Below are 18,820 nucleotides of genomic sequence, written 5' to 3' on the forward strand. Positions count from 1 at the left end.
CTGGTGAGGACCTCAGGAGGCTTCCACTCATGGCGGAAGGTGAAGGAGGAGCCGGCATGTCACTTGTTGAGAAGAGGGAGCAAGGGAGAGGGGAGGAGATGCCAGGCTCTTTAAACAGTCAGCTCTCACATGAACTAGTAGAGAGAGAACTCACTCATTACCTTGGGGAGGGCACCAAGCCATTCATAAGGGATCTGTCCCCATGACCCACACACCTCCCACCAGGCACCACCTCCAACATTAGGGATTTAATTTCAATATGAGATTTGGAGGAGACAAACTTTCAAACTGCATCAATTTCCTGCTACCCTATAAGCTCTGCGAGGGCAGAAACTTTTTTTTTTTTTTTATAACGGAGTTTCGCTCTCATTGCCCAGGCTGGAGTGCAGCGCCGTGACCTCAGCTCATTGCAACCTCCGCCTCCGGGGTTCAAGCAATTCTCCTGCCTCAGCCTCCCGAGTAGCTGTAGCTGGGATTACAGACATGCACAACCATGCCCCGCTAATTTTTGTACTTTTAATAGAGACAGGGTTTCACCATGTTCGTCAGGCTGGTCTCGAACTCCTGACTTCAGGTAATTCACCTGCCTCGGCTTCCCAAAGTGCTGGGATTAGAGGTGTGAGCCACCACGCCCGGCCAAGGGCAGAAACTCTTATACCTTGTTCACTGCTGTTTCCTGGGCACCTGTTATAGTGCCTGGTATATAGTAGGAGCTCAAGAAATGTTTGTTAGGGCCTGATGTGTTGGCGCAAGCCTGTAATCCCAGCTGTTTGGGAGGTGGGGGCCAGAGGATTGCCTGTGCCCAGGAGTTCAAGGCCAGCCTGGGCAACATAGTGAGAGACACTGTCTCTAGAAAAAATAATAAACTGGCCAGGCACGGTGGCTCATACCTGTAATCCCAGCACTTTGGGAGGCCGAGGTGGGCAGATCACCTGAGGTTAGGAGTTCAAGACCAGCCTAGCAAACATGGTAAAACCCCGTCTCTACTAAAAATATAAAAATTAGTCGGGCATGGTGGCACGCACCTGTAATACCAGCTACTCGGGAGGCTGAGGAAAGAGAATTGCTTGAACCCAGGAGGCAGAGGTTGCAATGAGCCGAGATCATGCCACTGCACTCCAGTCTGGGCGACAGAGCGAGACTCTGTCTGAAAAAAAAAAAAAAGAAAAAATAATAAATTTAGCTGGGTGTGGTGTTAAATGGCTGTAATCCCAACTACTTGGGAGGCTAAGGTGGGACGATCACTTGAGCCCAGGTGATGGAAGCTGCAGTGAGCCATAACAAAGCTGCAGTGAGCCGTAATCATCCCGCTGTACTTCAGCCTGTGTGACAGAAGGGGACTCTGTCTCAAAAAAAGTAAAAAAAAGAAAAAGAAATATTCGTTGGGAAAATAAAAGAGTGAACAAGCAAAGTTTCAGGAGAGTACTGTGAATGTGGGTCATGTCAGTAGAGTGTAGGGAGTTGGGCAGGAGTGGCTGGACTTGAAGAGCAGGTTGGTGGAGACCAGGTCATTAATCGTAAGCAGTTTGCCCTGTAGCATGTAGATCAAATATCCCACATTGGCTGCTGGCGACTGAACTGGGCTTCCTGTTTCTGTGTTTGGTTTGACCATCACAGTGTTGAAGAACTATTGAAGTGAATACCTTGCAGTTTGCTGTAGTTCCCCCTGGTCTCCCACATTACTCTGGCTTCATTCCCTCCTGTAGGTTGTCTGACCTGCCGAGACCTGTGTTTGCTATCCCTGCAGATGGATGGGTAGGAGGTGATTTAAGGAGGAAGATTTAATTTGTAAGTTATAGAAAGATAAATAGACTGGGTGCAGTGGCTAAAGCCTATTAATCCCAGCACTTTGGGAGGCGAAGGCGGGAGGATTAGTTTGACTCAGGAGCTCAAGACCAGTCTGGGCCACATAGTGAGACCCTGTCTCTACAAAAAATTAAAAAATTAGCCAGGCATGGTGGCATGCACCTGTAATCTCAGCTACTCAGGAGGCTGAAGTGGGAGGATAGCTTGAGCCCAGGAGTTGAAACCTGCAGTAAGCAGTGATCTTGCCACTGCACTCCAGTCTGAGTGACAGAGTGAGACCCTATCTCAGAAAAAAAAAAGCGAGAGAGAGATAAATAGATCTAGTATTGTGGTTTTGAGTGCTCTTTAGGAGAAAATTTTATTTTAATATTTTTTTCTTCTTTAAATTTTTTATATTCCAGCAGGCTAGGTCCATTCTCTCCCCTTTAATTTCTCAAACACAAAGCACCCTGCCAGAATCTCAAGTTGGATCTGCAGTAGATCACCATTAACATAGCAGCCTGATATGTTGTAAGTCTTTATGCCAGGAACTATGCGGGATACAAAATGTAAGAGAAGGCTGGAATAGAGCATCTCCAGGGGAAACGAGAGCCAGAGATACGGCGGTGTCCCATGGAGACAGCCAGCTGGTGTTTGGTAGTGCTTTGTGGAAAGGCTGTACTTTGGTAAGGTCTCCACATCTGCAATGTGGCCTTCAATATTATAGGTCCCCAAACTCCAGGTTTTTACATTCCCTGCATAGGTCAGGGTTGTAGGGAGTGATTCACCCTAGCAGAACTCCCTGGTTTTTAAGGCAGGTGTTCCATTTATTAATTGACAAAGGATGCATATTTCTCCTTTGGTAACCTGATGAGTTAGGTCTTTTCCCCAGGGACTCGCTTTCCACCTGCAGTTTCTTGGAAAACTAAGCAGAGGATGAGGGAAAGGCTGTGAACAAACTTGCTGGTCCCTCCCTGTCCTAAAAAAGAGCATCCCTCTTCTGTAACCAGAAGACCCTTTTCACTAGTCAAGGCTGGGCAGACTGAGATGAGGGGTGTGTGTGTGTGTGTGTGTGTGTGTGTGTGTGTGTGTGTGTAGGCTGGGCAGACTGAGAGGGGTGTGTGTGTGTGTTTTCTCACTCTGTCACCCAGGCTGGAGTGCAGTGGGATCAGAGCTCACTGCAGCTTCCACTTTGATCCTCCCACTTCAGCCCTCAAAGTAGCTGGGACTATAGGAATGTGCCCCCGCACCCAACTCATTTTCTAATTTTTTGTAGAGATGAGGTTTCACTGTGTTGCCCAGGCTGGTCTTGAACTTCTGGCCTCACGGGATATCCTCCTGCCTTAGTCTTCCATTGGGCTGGGATTATAGGTATGGACCACCTCACCTGACCTGCGATGAGTTTTCAACAATGTGATTCCTCTTTTACAGAACCACCTAAGCTAAATATTCTTTTGAGAACAAGGGCTAGCCTGTAGTTTCATGGCCTTTTTTCCGTTTGTGGTTTTTGCCAAGTGGAATTTAAATGACCTCTTATCAAGATGGATAAACGCAAGTTTCCCAGTGCTGGAATATAGAAAATGGATGGACAAGTAAGTCCCACTCAGCACCCATAACCCAGACATGGGGACCTCAACACACCTGGGCCCCAGACATCACCTTTTATTGTGAGTAGCTCAGAGATGACACTTTTGGTTGTTAAGTGCCCACTGGCAATAGTTTCTATAACAGCAAGTGAAGGAATAAATAGTCACCAGAACATTTTCTGTTCCCAATTCCAACATTAATTGGATGAGATAATTATTTTATGAAGAATTTTCATATAGCACAGTCCTGGCCATATTTTCAGGTGAACAGAAAAATTCTATTAAAAAGTCAACCTTCTATCTCACTCTGTTGCCCAGACTGGAGCGCAGTGGTGCAGTTATGGCTCACTGCAGCCACAACCTCCTGGGCTCAAGCAATCCTCCCACCTCAGCCTCCCAAAGTGCTAGAATTATAAGCAGACAGCCACCATGCCTGAAAGCTCGACAATTTACATCAAGTGTAATAAGAATGCACACGCCCTGTGACTCACAGTAATCTCACTTCTGGAAATACCATTTTTGGATATAATTCAACCTAAACAAAAGGTCATATGCACACAGTGAAAATCCAGATGTAATTTGTTTCTCTTTTTAAAACAAATATGGAATGATTCACAAACTTGCATGTCGTTCTTGCACAGAGGCCATGCCAATCTCCCTGTTGTTCCAGCTTTAGTATATGTGCTACTGAAGCAAGCATGAGTAATTTAAGATAAAGTGGTTAAGTGGAATAAGGAAGAGTTATGGGGAATTTCAAAATCTATTGTATTTACAGGCACCTAGTAACAGCTCAGTAAATATTAGCTGCTACTTTTATTATTTTTATGGTAATTCCACTCAATTAAAAACTGTCATTAAAAATTACCATTGTCATGGAACATAATGTATCCTACAGTATAACTGTAAAAACAGATACAATTTGTCTCTTGGTATATGGGGGGGATTAGTTCCAGCTCCCCCATTTCTGTGTACACCATAATCCACCCATACTCACTGCAGCCTAGACTTCTCAGGCTCAAAGGATCTTCCCACCCCAGACTCCAAAGTAGCTGGAACTATAGGTGTGCACCACCACCACACCTGGCTAATTTTTTTTCTTTTTTTGGTAGACACGGGGTCTCACTGTGTTGCCCAGGCTGGTCTCCAACTCCTGTCCTCAAGCGATCCTCCTGCCTAGGCTTCCCAAATTGCTGGGATTACAGGCATGAGCCACCATGCCTGGCCTCTGCTAGTTCTGTATTCTCTAGAGTTGTCTTTCATTTGTGCTAGTGTGTCACTCATTATGCCAATCCTCTGTTATAATTAATACTTTTTATATTAAATTTACATATATATATTTTTACTTTGTTTTTTATTGGTACTGGGTCTCACTCGATCACCTAGGCTAAAGTGCAGTGGCACAATCTCTGCTCATGGCTACCTCCACTTCCCAGGCTCAAGCAATTCTCCTTCCTCAGCCTCCCGAGTAGCTGGGATTACAGATATGTGCCACCACGCCTGGCTAATTTTTGTGTTTTTGTAGAGATGGTGTTTCACCATGTTTCCCAGGCTGGTCTCAAACTCCTGAGCTCAAAGCGATCACCCACCTTGGCCTCCGAAAGTGCTGTGATTACAGGTGTGAGCCACTGTGCCCATTTTAGTTTAAACTTCTGAGTGGTTTATATCTCCTGATTGGACTCCTAGAAATACAGAATTGATGCTAGGAAGGGTACCAGGAGATGGACCCACACAGATGGGATTGGGCGTAGGTTTGGTTATCCAAGGAGCAGAGCTGAGCTATTTGCCAATGGGACATGGGATGCTGGTGATTTCTAGGAAGTGACCTCACAATGACCGAAGCTACCACTTACTGTTGATTGTGATGAAATGCCAGCCGAGGCATATGCCATTCAAGCTAAGGGGTGCTATACTTGACCACTGCGGCAGTATAGATGAGTCTGAAGAATGGTATGGGATGGATACTTTCGAATGCACTCGAGCAGGGGTCTCCATCCACAGGGCCACAGAGCCGGAGGTGAGCAGCGGGCGAGTGAGGGGAAACTTCATCTGTATTTATAGCCCCTCCCCATCGCTTACATGACCACCTGAGCGCCATGTCTTGTCAGATCAGCAGCAGCATTAGATTCTCATAGGAGCACGAACCCTGTTGTGAAGTGTGCATGTAAGGGCTCTAGGTTGCACGCTCCTAATGAGAATCTAATGCCTGTTTCTCCCATCGCCCCAGATGGACAGCCTAGTTGCAGGAAAATAAGTTCAGAGATCTCACTGATTGTACATTATCATGAGTTGTAGAATTATTTCATTGTATATTACAATTCAATAATAATAGAAATAAAGTGCACAGTATGTGTAATGCACTTGAATCATCCTGAAGTCATTCCCTCTACCCCTAGTCTGTGGAAAAAATTGCCTTTCATAAATTCACTCTGTTTTTTGCGTAGAGACAGGGTCTTAATGTGTTGCCCAGGCTGATCTCAAACTGCTGGGCTCGAGTAATCCACCCCTCTCAGTCTCCCAAAGTGTTGAGATTATAGGCGTAAGCCACCATGCTCAACCAAGACTGAGTTTCTTAAATAAAAATTAGGGGAGATTACTTGAGCCCAGGAGGTCGAGGCTGCAGTGAGCCCTGATTGCACCACTGCATTCCACCATAGGTAACAGAATGAGACTCAGTCTCAAAAAATAAGATAAAATAAAAAAAAATTAGACTGAGCATGGTGGCTCACGCCTGTAGTCCCAGCACTTTGGGAGGCCGAAGCAGGCAGATCACGAGGTCAGGAGATTGAGACCATCCTGGCTAACATGGTGAAACCCCATCTGTACTAAAAGTACAAAAAATTAGCCAGGTGTGGTGGCAGGTGCCTGTAGTCCCAGCTACTCAGGAGGCTAAGGCAGGAGAATGGTGTGAACCCAGGAGGCAGAGCTTGCAGTGAGCCGAGATTGCGCCACTGCACTCCAGCCTGGGCAACAGAGCAAGACTCTGTCTCAAAACTTTATGAAGTTCCCAGTAATTCTTTCCTTCCTAAGTGTTCCCCATAAGCCTTTGAATTTTGTTTGCTTTTCACATACCATTTAAAACGTTTAAGAACTTGTGTCTGTCTGTGTCATCCCTTTTTTTTTTTTTTTTTTAAAGAATGTCTTTTTGTCACTTCCAGCTGGATCTACCATGAAAGACTTCAGAGTCCAGGAAGAGAGACTGATTGGGTAACATGTTATTCAGTTACAAAAAGACTTGGACTATGACTCAAAAATGATCAAATAATAGTGCATGCATCAAATGCAATAAGAAGCACTTCTGGAGGGTGAGAGAAGCATCCAGTTAAGGTGACATTGAAGCTGGGTCCTGAAAGATGAGGAAGAATTGTATGAGAGTGGGCAGAGAAGGGGGAGGTGGAGGGATGGGGAATGGGCTGGGATGGAGTGAGCTGCTCAAGCAGGGAAACCAGCACTGTAAAGACCTGGACAATAAAGATGGCACATTTTATTCAGGGAATGGTGAATTAATGGTGGCAGGAATGCTTTGGAGAGATAGTAATTTGCTTGGATGGAATTTTGCCCGAGAGACCTCATTACAGTTTCTAATCTTTTGATGTTATCATCTATCACTGTCCTTGTCAAATAGTTTGGAATAGGTATAATAATCACAATAACATCAAGCATAATATTTCATTAATTCTCACAAAATCACAGGTAGGTGCCACAGTTATCCCCATTTTGTGAATGAAGTGATGAAGACTTAGGAATGAGGAGTGATTTGCCCAAGTTCACCTGGATATTAAGAGTAAGTCAAATGTCGGGTCTGGTCTGACTTTAATGTTTGCTTTGTTCATGAGCACCATGTGTTGCCTCTCCTATGCAGTTAAGCAGGTAGACAGGTGAAAGAAAAGCCTGTGTTTGTCTCTACTCACACACTTCTGACTGAATGTGTGTTCTCCAATTCTGGTTTAATGGTATCCACAATTTTTTTTTTTTTTTTTTTTGGTCTCGTCTGTCGCCAGGTGAGTGCAGTCAGGCTCCGCCTCCCGGGTTCACGCCATTCTCCTGCCTCAGCCTCTCCGAGTAGCTGGGACTACAGGCGCCCGCCACCACGCCCGGCTAATTTTTTGTATTTTTAGTAGAGACGGGGTTTCACCGTGGTCTCGATCTCCTGACCTCGTGATCCACCCGCCTCGGCCTCCCAAAGTGCTGGGATTACAAGCGTGAGCCACCGCGCCCGGCCGGTATCCCACAATTTTATTCTGACACTTCTTGGAGTTGGCGTAGACCCCACAGGTTACGGGCTCAGTCCCACGAGACCACCCTCGCTTCACATGCCAATGGCAAGTCTGAGGTTGTCACCTGTACTTTTGACCAACCTGTTACAAATCAGGGGTTCCCATGACCCCCTTCTTGGGGTTTAATCATTTGCTAGAACAGCTTACAGAACTCAGAAAAACAGTTTGTTTCCTTTTTTTCTGAGAGACAGGGTCTCATTTTGTTGCCCAGGCTGGTGCGCAGTGGTGTAGTCACAGCTCACTGCAGCCTCGACTGCCTGGGATCAAGTGGTCCTGACCACCTCAGCCTCCCTAGTAGCTGAGACTACACGCTTGCACCACTATTTCTGGCTAATGTATTTTTTGTAGAGATAGGGTCTTGTTATGTTGCACAGGTTGGCCACAAATTCCTGGGCCCAAGCGATCCTCCCACCTCAGCCTCTTTGAAGCGCTGGGATTACAGATGTGAGCCACCACATCGGGCCAGTTCATTTTCTATTACTGGTTCCTTGTAAAGGATACATTGCAGATCCAGCGGTGTAAAGGATACATCCTCATAAAGGATACATCGTAGATACATTATCCAGCTAATGAAAGAGATGTACATGCCAGATGCAGTGGCTCACACTGTAATCCCAGCACTTTGGGAGGCCGAGGTGGGAGGATTGCTTAAACTTAGGAGCTTGAGACCAGCCTGGGCAACATGGTGAAACCCTGTCTCTAAAAAATTTTTAAAAAGCTGGTCACGGTGGCTCAAGCCTATAATCCCAGCACTTTGGGAGGCCGAGGTGGGAGGATTGCTTAAACTTAGGAGTTTGAGACCAGCCTGGGCAACATGGTGAAACCCTGTCTCTAAAAACTTTTTAAAAAGCTAGTCACGGTGGCTCAAGCCTATAATCCCAGCACTTTGGGAGGCCAAGGTGGGCAAATCACAAGGTCAGGAGTTCGGGACTGGTCTGGCCAACATGGTGAAACCCTGTCTCTAATAAAAATGCAAAAATTAGCCACGCGTGGTAGCGCGCACCTATAATCCTAGCTTCTCAGGAAGCTGAAGCAGGAGAATCGCTTGAACCTAGGAGGTGGAGGTTGCAGTTAGCTGAGATCACACCACTGCACTTTAGCCTGGGTGACAGAACTAGACTCTGTCTCAATAAATAAATAAATTAACCGAGTGCGGTGATGTGCACCTGTAGTTCCAGTTACTACAGAACTAGACTCCGTCTAAATAAATAAATAAATAAATAAATAACTGAGCGCGGTGGCGTGCACCTGTGGTTCCAGTTACTAGGGAAGCTGAGGTGGGAGGATGTTTTGATCTGGGGACTGGGGAGGCTTAGGTTGTAGTGAGGTAAGATTGTGCCATTGCATTCTAGCCTGGATAAAAGAGCCAGACACTTTCTCAGAAAAAAAAAAAAAGAAAAAAAAAAAGCCCGGGGCAAGGTAAGTGGGGAGAGGCGCAGAGCTCCCGTGAACTTTGTCGAACATGCTACCCTCCCAGCATCTCCTGTGTTCAGCAACCCAGAAGCTCTGCAATCCCTGTTGTTGAGGGTGTTTATGGAGGCTTTATTATGCAAGCACGATTAATAAAATCCTTGGCCACTGTTGATTAAGTCAGTGTCCAGCCTGTCTTGCCTCCTGGAGTTAAGCGGGTGAGGCTGAAAGTTCCAAGCCTCTAATCATGTGGTTGCTTTTTCTGGCAATCAGCCCTCCTGAAGAAATCTAGGAGCTTGCAGCCACTAATCTCTCAACAATACCCCCAAATGCATTCTTATCATGCTGGAGATCCCAAAGTTCTTAAAGGCTCTTGTGTTAGAAACCTGAGACAAACACCAAATATTAAAAGATGCTCCTATCACCTCTAAGACTGAGGTCTTTATAAGAGCTTTAGAAGCTCTGTGCCAGGAACCAGGGACAGAGACCAAATATATTTTTCTGTTCTTTTTTTGAGACAAAATCTCCCCATGTCATCCAGGCTGGAGTGCAGTGATGTGATCATAGCTCACTATAGCTTTGACCTCCTGAGCTCAAGCAATCCTCCCACCTCAGCTTCTCAAGTAGCTGGGACTACACGTGCATGTCACCCATGCCCAGCTCATTTTTGTAGAGAAGAAATTTAGTTATGTTGCCCAGGCTGATCTCAAACTCCTAGGCTAAAGCGATCATTTCACCTCAGCCTCTCAAGTAGCTGGGAGTACAGGCACACACCACTATGTCTGGCTAATATTTATTTTTATTTTTTTGTAGAGGTGGGGTCTCACTCTGTTGTCCCAGCTAGTTTCAAACTCTGGGCCTCAAGTGTTCCTCCTGCTTTGACCTCCCAAAGTGTTGGGATTTTGGGTGGAAGCCACCATGCCCGGCAATTACAAAGATTTTGTTTTGTTTTGTTTTGTTTTGTTTTCTTTAGTTTTTTTTTGAGACGGAGTTTTGCTCTTATTGCCCAGGCTGGAGTGCAATGGCGTGATCTCGGCTCACCACAACCTCTGTCTCCTGGGTTCAAGCAATTCTCCTGCCTCAGCCTCCAGAGTAGCTGGGAATACAGGCATGCACCACTACGCCCGGCTAATTTCTGTATTTTTAGTAGAGACGGGGTTTCTCCCTGTTGTTCAGGCTGGTCTTGAACTCTTGACCTCAGGTGAATCACAAGGATCTTTATAAAAGAAAGAGGGTAGGAGAGTCAGAACTGGAGCAGGAGATGTGGTGATGAAAGCCGAGGTCAGAGAGGGAGATTTGAAGATGCTTCACTTCTGGCTTTGAAGATGGAGTAAGGGGCCGTGATCCAAGGAATGGGGGTGGCTTCTAGAAGCTGGAAAAGCCAAGAGAACATGTTAGAGCCTTCAAAAGGAATGCAGCCCTGCTGACACCTTGACTTTAGCTTTAATAGACCTAGTTGGGGCTTCAAGGCCCCCAGAATTGTAAGATGGTTTATTTGTGGTGTTTTTAGCCACTAAATGTAGGAAAGTTTGTTGCAGCCACAAGAAGAAATGAACATAAAGCCAGGCATGGTGGCTCATGCTGGTAATCCCAGCACTTTAGGAATCCAGGCAGGAGGATCACTTGAGGCCAGGAGTTCAAGACTAGCCTGAGCAACATAGTGAGACCCCGTCTCTACAGAAAATTTAAAAAATGGCTGGGCGCGGTGGCTTGCACCTGTAATTTCAGCACTTTGGGAGGCTGAGGCAGGCAGATCACCTGAGGTCAGGAGTTCGAGAACAGCCTGGCCAACATGGCAAAACCCCGTATCTACTGAAAATACAAAAGTTAGCCGGGTATGGTGGCACGCGCCTGTAATCCCAGTTACTGGGAAGGCTGAGGCAGTAGACACCCTTGAAAATGGGAGGTGGAGGTTGTAGTGAGTCAGGATCGCACCATTGCACTCCAGCCTGGGCGAGAAGAGTGAAACTCCATCTTAAAATAAGATAAAATAAATAAAATAATAAAAGAAATCAGCCAGGCATGATGACATGCACCTGTAGTCCCAGCTACTAGGAAGGCTGAGGTGGGAGGATTGCTTGAGCCTGGGAATTGGAGGTTGCAGTGAGCTGTGATTGCACCACTGTGCTCCAGCCTTGGTGGCAGAGTGAGATCTTGTCTCCACAAAAAAAAAAAAAAAAAAAAAAAAATAAGCATGGTGGGCAAGGGGACAGATGGCAATGTTAAATAGAATAGTCAGGGGTGGCCTCCTAAGTAAAAATTGAGCAAAGACTTGAAGGAGGGGAAGGAGTTGGCCAAGGTGCTGTGGGAAGAACATTGTAGGCAGAAACAACAGAATAAAGTATCTGAGGTGTGTCTGAGGCTCTGGAAGGAGGCTAGTGGAGCAGAAGGTGAGAGGGAGAAAATTAGAGCAGCAGGCCAGAGATTTGCTGGGCAGGGATCAGTACAGACCGTGTAAGCCCTGGGAGGTTATTGCTGGGCTAGATGGGAAATTCAGGAGGGTTCTGAGCAGAGAGGTGACATGATCTGTCTGCCGATTTAAAAGCATTCTCTGGCTGCTGCATTGAGAAAGACTGTGGGAAGATTTGGGTAAGCATGGGGGCCAAGCTGTGGCAACATCCAGGCGGGAGATGATAGTGGTCCTGACCAGGGTCATGGTGGTAGTGAGAGATGGTCAGAGGAGAGAAGTAGGGGAGGAGGCCAGGGAGTTGCTGGGTGGGGATCTTCAGTACATGTTGAAGACAGTCGCAGGATTTCCTGACAGACTGGATGTGGGGTGTGAGAGAAGGCAGGAGTCAAGGTTGTGTTAGATTATTACTGAATTATTAAGTAATTTTAAAAAACACTACTGCCTTTCCCAGTCCTATTAAGTATGGGATAGTAGATTAAAGAAATCTCTTCAGGCTCAGTGCAGTGGCTCATGCCTGTAGTCCCAGCTGTTTGGGAGGCAGAGATGGGAGTATCTTTTAAGGGCAGTAGTTCGAGACCAGCCTGGGCAACATAGCAAGACCTCCTCTCAATAAAAATATTTTTCAAAATTTAATAAAATGAAATGTAGCTAGGCATGGTGATGTGTACTTGTAGTCCCAGCTACTCAGGCGGCTGAGATGGGCAGATCTCTTGAGGTCAGGTGTTTGAGGCCAGCTTGGGCAACATAGCAAGACCCCTCACTCTACAAAAAATTAAAAAAATAGCCATGTATGGTGGCACTCAACTGTGGTACCAGCCAGTGGGGAGCTGAGGCAGGAAGATGGCTTAAATTCAGAAGGTCGAGGCTTCAGTGAGCTATAAGTGCACAACTGCTCTCCAGCCTGGGCGACAGAGCAGGACCCTGTCTCACAATACAAATAAAGTAATGAAATCATAAGTTAGAGCCTTTTGGCTCTGTAGCCCTTGCAACCCTGGAGCGTAATCACAACACTTTGGGAGGCTGAAGCAGGAGGATGGCTCGAGGCCAAGAGTTTGAGACAGGCCTCAGAAATCAAGGGAGTCACCATCCCTACAGAAATATACATGAATTAGCCTAGTGTGATGGCATGTTCCTGTAGTCCCAGCTACTTGGGAGGCTGAGGTGGGAGGATCACTTGAGCCCAGGGAGGCTTAGACTGCAGTGAGTCATGATCAGGCCTCTGCACTCCAGCCTGAGTGACAGAGTAACCCTGTCTCAAAACAATGAAAAAGTAGCGGCTAACATTAACTGACCTTCTACCAGGTGCCTATAAATACCATAGATAGTTTAATTTCTTATAACTGTTTCTTATTTCGCTTAACCACTCTGTCTTCAGTTACTCCCAGATTTTCACTGTTTGTGCAGATGACTTTTTGTTTAGGTTCAGTTGTCTTCCAAGGTATTTCCAGAAGAAAGGTTACTGTGAGTCATGGTGAATGGACATTCTCATTGTCCTTGATGTAAATTGACAAGGTTTTGGGTGCCTCCCAGGTATAATCCCAGCACTTTGGTAGGCGAAGGCAGGAGGATTGCTTGACCCCAGTACTTGGAGGAGACAGTATGGTGAGACAGTGTCTCTATTATTAAAAAAAATTGCCGGTCAGGCGTGGTGGCTCACGCCTGTAATCCCAACACTTTGGGAGGCTGAGGTGGGTGGATCACCTGAGTTCTGGAGTGCAATACCAGCCTAACATGGAGAAACCCTGTCTCTACTAAAAATACAAAATTAGCTGGGTGTGGTGGCACACACATGTGATCCCAGCTATTCAGAGGCTGAGGCAGGAGAATCGCTGAACCCGGGAGGTGGAGGTTCCAGTGAACCTCGCGAGATCACACCGTTGCACTCCAGCCTCAGCAACGAGAGTGAAACTCCATCTCAAAAAAAATAAATAAATAAAAAATTGGAAGCTTTACCCTGAAAGGCTTATATACAATTTAGACACCCCTCATTGTATAAGGAAGTGCCCATTTCACTGCATATTTGCCAGCACAGGGTATTATAATTTAGTAAGTTATGTTTCGTTTGATAATTTTAAATGGATAAAAGCCCTCATATTATTTGTCACATTTCAACATCCTTCCTTATACCTTATTAACCCTATTTCTCTTCTGTCTGTAAATAGTTGTTGTTGTTTTGTTCTTTGAGACAGGGTCTTGCTCTGTCACCCAGGCTTGACTATAGTGCCATAATCATGACTCACTGCAGCCTTGACCTCACAGGCTCAAACTACCCTCCCACTTCAGCTTCCCAAGTAGCTGGGATTATGAGTATGCACCACCACACCCAGCTAATTTTTTTCTTTTTTTGGATAGAGACAGGGTCTCACTGTGTTGCCCAGGCCGGTCTCTAGCTCCTGGCCTCAAGCAATCCTCCTACTTCGGCTTCTTAAATTGCTGGTGTGAGCCACCATGCCTGACTTTGGCTAGTCCTATATTCTCTAGAATTCTCTTTACTTTGTGCTAGCCAATCTCTCATGCTGTTCCCGTTATAATGAATAATTCTCTGTATTAAATTTTAGGACTTTGGACTTTTGAGTAGTTTATGTCTCCTGATTGGACCCTGACTAATGCAGAGTTGATGCTAGGAAGGGTCCCAGGAGACAGACCCACAGAGATGGGATTTGGGCATAGGTTTGGTTATCCAAGGGGCCGTGCTGAGCTCCTTGCCGGTGGGACATGGGATGCTGTTGATATGCAGGAAGTGACCTCACAATGACTCAAGCTACCACTTACTGTTGATTGTGATGAAATGTCAGCTGTGGCACATGCCTTGGGAGCTAAGTGGCTGCTGCACTTGACCACTATGAAGACTGGTGTGGGAAGGGTCCTTTTGGATGTAATTGAGCAGGGTCCCCAATGCCGGAGCCATGACGACGGCCTCTTCCGGCACAGCTGTGGCCTCATGCCAGCCTCCCCAGGCCACGTTTCCCTTTGCCTTGCGGCAGCCTCGGCAAGCCCGGCTCCTCCCTGCCAAGGGCCTCATAAAGAGGCTCATCTCATGCCTCGCCGCAGCCTCCCCAGGCCACGCTCCCGCTTTTTGGCAGCCTCCGCAGGCCCAGCTCCTGCATCCCGATGGCGTTTTTAGGCCCGGCTTGTGCCTCGCCGCGGCCTCTTGAGGCCCAGCTTTTCCCTTCTGGCGGCATCTCCAGGCCCAGAAATTCCTCAAGTCAGCCTCCCCCGGCTTAGTTGCTGCCTCCCGGCCTCCTCACCGGGCCCAGCTCTTTGCTCATGGCTGTGCCTGCAGGCCCAGCTCCTGCCTCCGAACAGCCTCCTTTGACTCAGCTCCTGTCCAGCTCCCGGCGGCCTTCATAGGCCCAAAGCCTGCTCCAGTCCAGCTCTCCAGGCCCGCCTCTGGCCTCGCAGCGGCCTACCCAGGCCCAGCTCTTGCCTCACGGCGGCGTTCCCCAGCCATGTTCCTGCCGGCCTCCCGGTGGCCTCAACAAGCTGAGCGCCTGCCTCACACTGGGCTCTCGAGGCCCAGCTGACGCCTCACGGTGGCCTCTCTAGGCCCAGCTCCCGCCTGCCCCGACGGTGTCTCCCGGCCCAAGGCTTTCTCAAGTGGACCCCTCCAGGGCCCAGCTCCTGCCCCCCCGCCAATGACCTGTGCGGGCACAAAGCGTCCTGAAGTTAGCCTCGCCAGGCCCAGCTCCTGCCTGTCATAGGCCCCTAGACGCACGGCCTCTGCCTTCTCACAGTGGACCCCTGCCAAGCCCAGCTCTTGCCTCTGCGTGGCCACCTCATGCCAAGCTCGTGCCCTGCCTGTTGGCAGCCTCCACGGGCCCAGCTCTTGCCTCTCGCCATCCTCTCCAGGCCCAGAACTGTTTCCAGCCAGCCTCTCCAGACCCAGCTCTCCCTCCCGGCTGTGCCTGCCGGCCCAGCTCCTGCCTCACAACAGCCACGTTCAGCACAGCTCCTGCGCAGGTACTGGAAGCCTTTGTAGGCCCCAGGCTCCTCTAAGTCAGGCCTTCCGGGCCCCGCCTTCGGCTCCCCAGCGGCCTGGAGAGGCCCAGCTCCTGCCTGACAGCGGCCTCTCCGGGCCCAGCTCTTGCCTCACGTTGGCCTCCCTGGGCCACGTTGCCGCCTGCCTCGCGGCAGCCCCAAAAGACCCAACTCCTGCCTCCCAATGGACTCTCTAGGCTCATCTCGTGCCTCACTACAGCCTCCCCCAGGCCAGGCTCCTGCCTTTTGGCGGACTCCGCAGGCCCGGCTCCTCGTCCTGATGGTCTCTTTCGTCCCGGCTCCTCCCTCGCCATGGCCTCTTTCAGAGGCCCGGCTTTTCCCATGTAGCGGCCTCTGCAGGCCCAAGTCGGCAAGCCACCTCCACAGCCCGGTGGCTGCCTCCCAGCCTCCTCTCTACACCCAGCACTCTCTCGCGGCTGCGCCTCCAGACCCACCCCTGCCTGCAAACGGCCACTTTTGACTCGGCTCATGCCCGGCTCGCGGCGGCCTTTGTAGGCCTGAAATCTCCTCCAGTCCAGCTCTCCAGGCCCAGCTCTTGCCTCACAGCGGCCTTCCCCGGCCGTGTTCCTGCCGGCCTCCCGGCGGCCTCAACAAGCCCAGCACCTGCCTCACACTGGGCTCTCGAGGCGCAGCTGACGCCTCACAGTGGTCTCTGCAGGCCCAGCTCCCACACGCCCCGACGGTGTCACCTGGCCCCAGGCTTTCTGAACTGGGCCCCCCCCGCCGATGGCCTGTGCGGGCCCAAAGCATCCTGACGTCAGCCTCGCCAGGCCCAGCTCCTGCCTGTCGTAGGCCCCTAGAGGCACGGCCTCTGCCCCCTCACATTGGACCTCCACCAGGCTCAGCTCTTGCCTCAGCGTGGCCGCCTCATGCGAAGCATGTGCCCTGCCTGTTGGCAGCCTCCATGGGCCCAGCTCTTGCCTTTTGCCGTCCTGTCCAGGCCCAGAACAGTTTCCAGCCTGCCTCTCCAGGCCCAGCTCTGCCTCCCGGCTGCACCTGCCGGCCCAGCTCCTGCCTCGCAACAGCCACGTTCAGCCCAGCTCCTGCCCAACTCCTGGCAGCCTTTGTAGGCCCCAGGCTTCCCTACGTCATTCCTTCCAGGCCCACCTTCTGCTTCCCAGCGGCCCGGAGAGACCCAGCTCCTGCCTGACAGCGGCCTCTCCCGGTCCAGCTGTGGCCTCACGTCGGCCTCCCCAGGCCACGTCTCCGCCTACCGAGGGCCTCTTGAAGAGGCTCATCTCGTGCCTTGCTGCGGCCTCCCCAGGCCCGGCGCTCCTTCCTCCCGGCAGCCTCCGCGGGCCCGGCTCCTGTGTCCCGATGGCCTCCTGAGGTCAGGCTCGTGCCTCGCCACAGCCTCTTGAGGCCCAGCTTTTCCCTTCTGGTGGCCTCTGCAGGCCAGAACTTTCTCAAGTCGGCCTCCCCCAGCCCAGTTGCTGCGTCCCGGCCTCCTGTCTGGCCCCAGCTCTTTTCTCCCGGCTGCATCCGCGGGCCCTGCTCCCGCCTCCAAACGGCCTCCTTTGACTCGGCTCCTGCCCAGCTCCCGGTGGCTTTTGTAGGCCCGAATTCTCCTCCGGTCCAGCTCTCCAGGCCCGCCTCTTTCCTCGCCTCACAACGGCCTTTCTAGGCCCAGCTCTCGCCCCCCCATCGGCCTTGCCCGGCCACGCTCCTGCCGGCCTCCCGGCAGCCTCCAGAAGCCCAGCTCCTGCCTCATGCTGGCCCTCTGGGCCCAGCTCATGCCTCGTGGTGGCCTCTCCGGGCCCAGATCCCGCCCAACCCGACAGCCCTCCCGGCCCAAAACTCCCTTCCTCAACGTGGGCCCCTCTGGGCCCAGCCCCTCCTGCGTCCCGCTGATGACCTGTGCGGGCCCAAAACTTCCCGAAGTCGGCCTCGCCAGGCCCAGCTCCTACCAGGCGTAAGCCCCGAATGGCGCGGCCTCTGCCCCGCATTGGCCCCTGCGGGCCCGGATCTTGCCTGGGCCTGGCCGCCTGAGGCCCAGCTCCTGCCTATTGGCCTCTCCAGGCCCGCCTATTGGCCCTCAGCCTCCTCTCCAGGCCCAGAACTGTTTCCAGTCGGCCTCTCCAGGCCCTGGCTATCCCTCCCGGCCGCTTCCACCGGCCCAACTCCTGCCTCACGACAAGCACGTTCGGCCCAGCTCCTGCCCAGCTCCTGCCCAGCTCCTGGCAGCCTTTGTAGGCCCCAGGCTTCCCTACGTAAGGCCTTCCAGGCCCGCCTTCAGCTTCCCGGTGGCACGGAGAGACCCGGTTCCTGCCTGACAGCAGCCTCTCCTGGCCCAGCGGTGGCCTCAAGTGGGCCTCCCCAGGCCACGTCTCCGCCTGCCTCGCGGCAGCCTCGGCAGACCCAGCTCCCACCTGCTGAGGACCTCTTGAAGAGGCTCATCTCGTGTCTCGCCGTGGCCTCCCCAGGCCCAGCGCTCCTGCCTCGGGGCAGCCTCCGCGGGCCCGGCTCCTGCATCCCGATGGCCTCCTGAGGCCCAGCTCGTGCCACGCCACGGCCTCTTGAGGCCCAGCTTTTCCCTTCTGGTGTCTTCTCCAGGTCCAGAACTTTATTTTTTATTTTTTTTTGCACACAAAACAATAAACATTTTCTAAAAATACATACAAACAAAAAGATGCATATCAAACATAATTAGGAAGGTTGCACATGGGAAGAGGGGGAATAGAAATGGGGAGAGGGAATTAAAGAAAATGAATGAGAGAGGGACTTTATATGGATCAATGATAATAACTCAATCCTCTATTTGACAAAGAAGAAGGAGAAGAAAGAGGAAGAAAAAAAAGTGGGATAAAGGATCAGAAAGGAAAATAGAAAAAATTAGAGTATGACTCCAGGGTAGAGCTGTTTTGTTGTCGCTGGGATGGTTGGTTGGTGTGTCTGTTGTATTTTTCATATGTTTTCCCATGTTGGCCAGGCTGGTCTCGAACTCCTAGCATGAAGTGATCAACCCGCCTCGGCCTCCCATAGCGCCGGGACTACAGGCGTGAGCCACCACGTCCAGCCCCCACATTGCTTCTGGCCTCCGTGGTAGACCTCCCAGACGGGGCAGTCGGGCAGAGGCGCTCCCCACATCCCAGACGGGGCAGCCGGGCAGAGGCACTCCTCACTTCCCAGATGGGGTGGCCGGGCAGAGGCGCTCCTCACTTCTTCCCAGACGGGGCGGCTGGGCAGAGACACTCCTCACTTCTTCCCAGACGGGGCGGCCGGGCAGAGGCGCTCCTCACTTCTTCCAAGATGGGGCGCCCGGGCAGAGGTGCTTCTCACTTCTTCCCAGATGGGGCGGCCAGGCAGAGGCACTCCTCACTTCCCAGACGGGGCGGCCGGGCAGAGGTGCTCCTCAC

General features: G+C 50.6%; 2 protein-coding genes and 1 pseudogene across 2 annotated transcripts; 2 read left to right on the forward strand and 1 right to left on the reverse strand.

The window, feature by feature from the left end:
• Nucleotides 1–3,967: 3,967 nt before the first annotated feature.
• Nucleotides 3,968–4,067, reverse strand: LOC116809851 (U6 spliceosomal RNA; annotated as a pseudogene).
• Nucleotides 4,068–14,371: 10,304 nt separating this feature from the next.
• On the forward strand, nt 14,372–17,089 carry LOC131380665 (putative uncharacterized protein FLJ44672). The gene is made up of 3 exons (XM_058437450.1): nt 14,372–14,581; nt 15,167–15,425; nt 16,405–17,089. The coding sequence occupies exons 1-3, from the start codon at nt 14,372–14,374 to the stop codon at nt 16,791–16,793; spliced, it is 858 nt and encodes a 285-aa protein (XP_058293433.1). The 3' UTR covers nt 16,794–17,089.
• Nucleotides 17,089–17,952, forward strand: LOC116810413 (putative uncharacterized protein FLJ44672; the record flags this gene model as incomplete). Its single annotated transcript, XM_032754864.2, has 1 exon — nt 17,089–17,952. A coding segment is annotated over one exon (864 nt), but the record flags the coding sequence as incomplete, so codon positions are not given.
• Between the last annotated feature and the right edge of the window lie 868 nt (nt 17,953–18,820).

This window comes from Hylobates moloch, unplaced genomic scaffold (genome assembly GCF_009828535.3).
Source record: "Hylobates moloch isolate HMO894 unplaced genomic scaffold, HMol_V3 SCAFFOLD_1, whole genome shotgun sequence".
NCBI classification, from domain to species: domain Eukaryota; kingdom Metazoa; phylum Chordata; class Mammalia; order Primates; family Hylobatidae; genus Hylobates; species Hylobates moloch.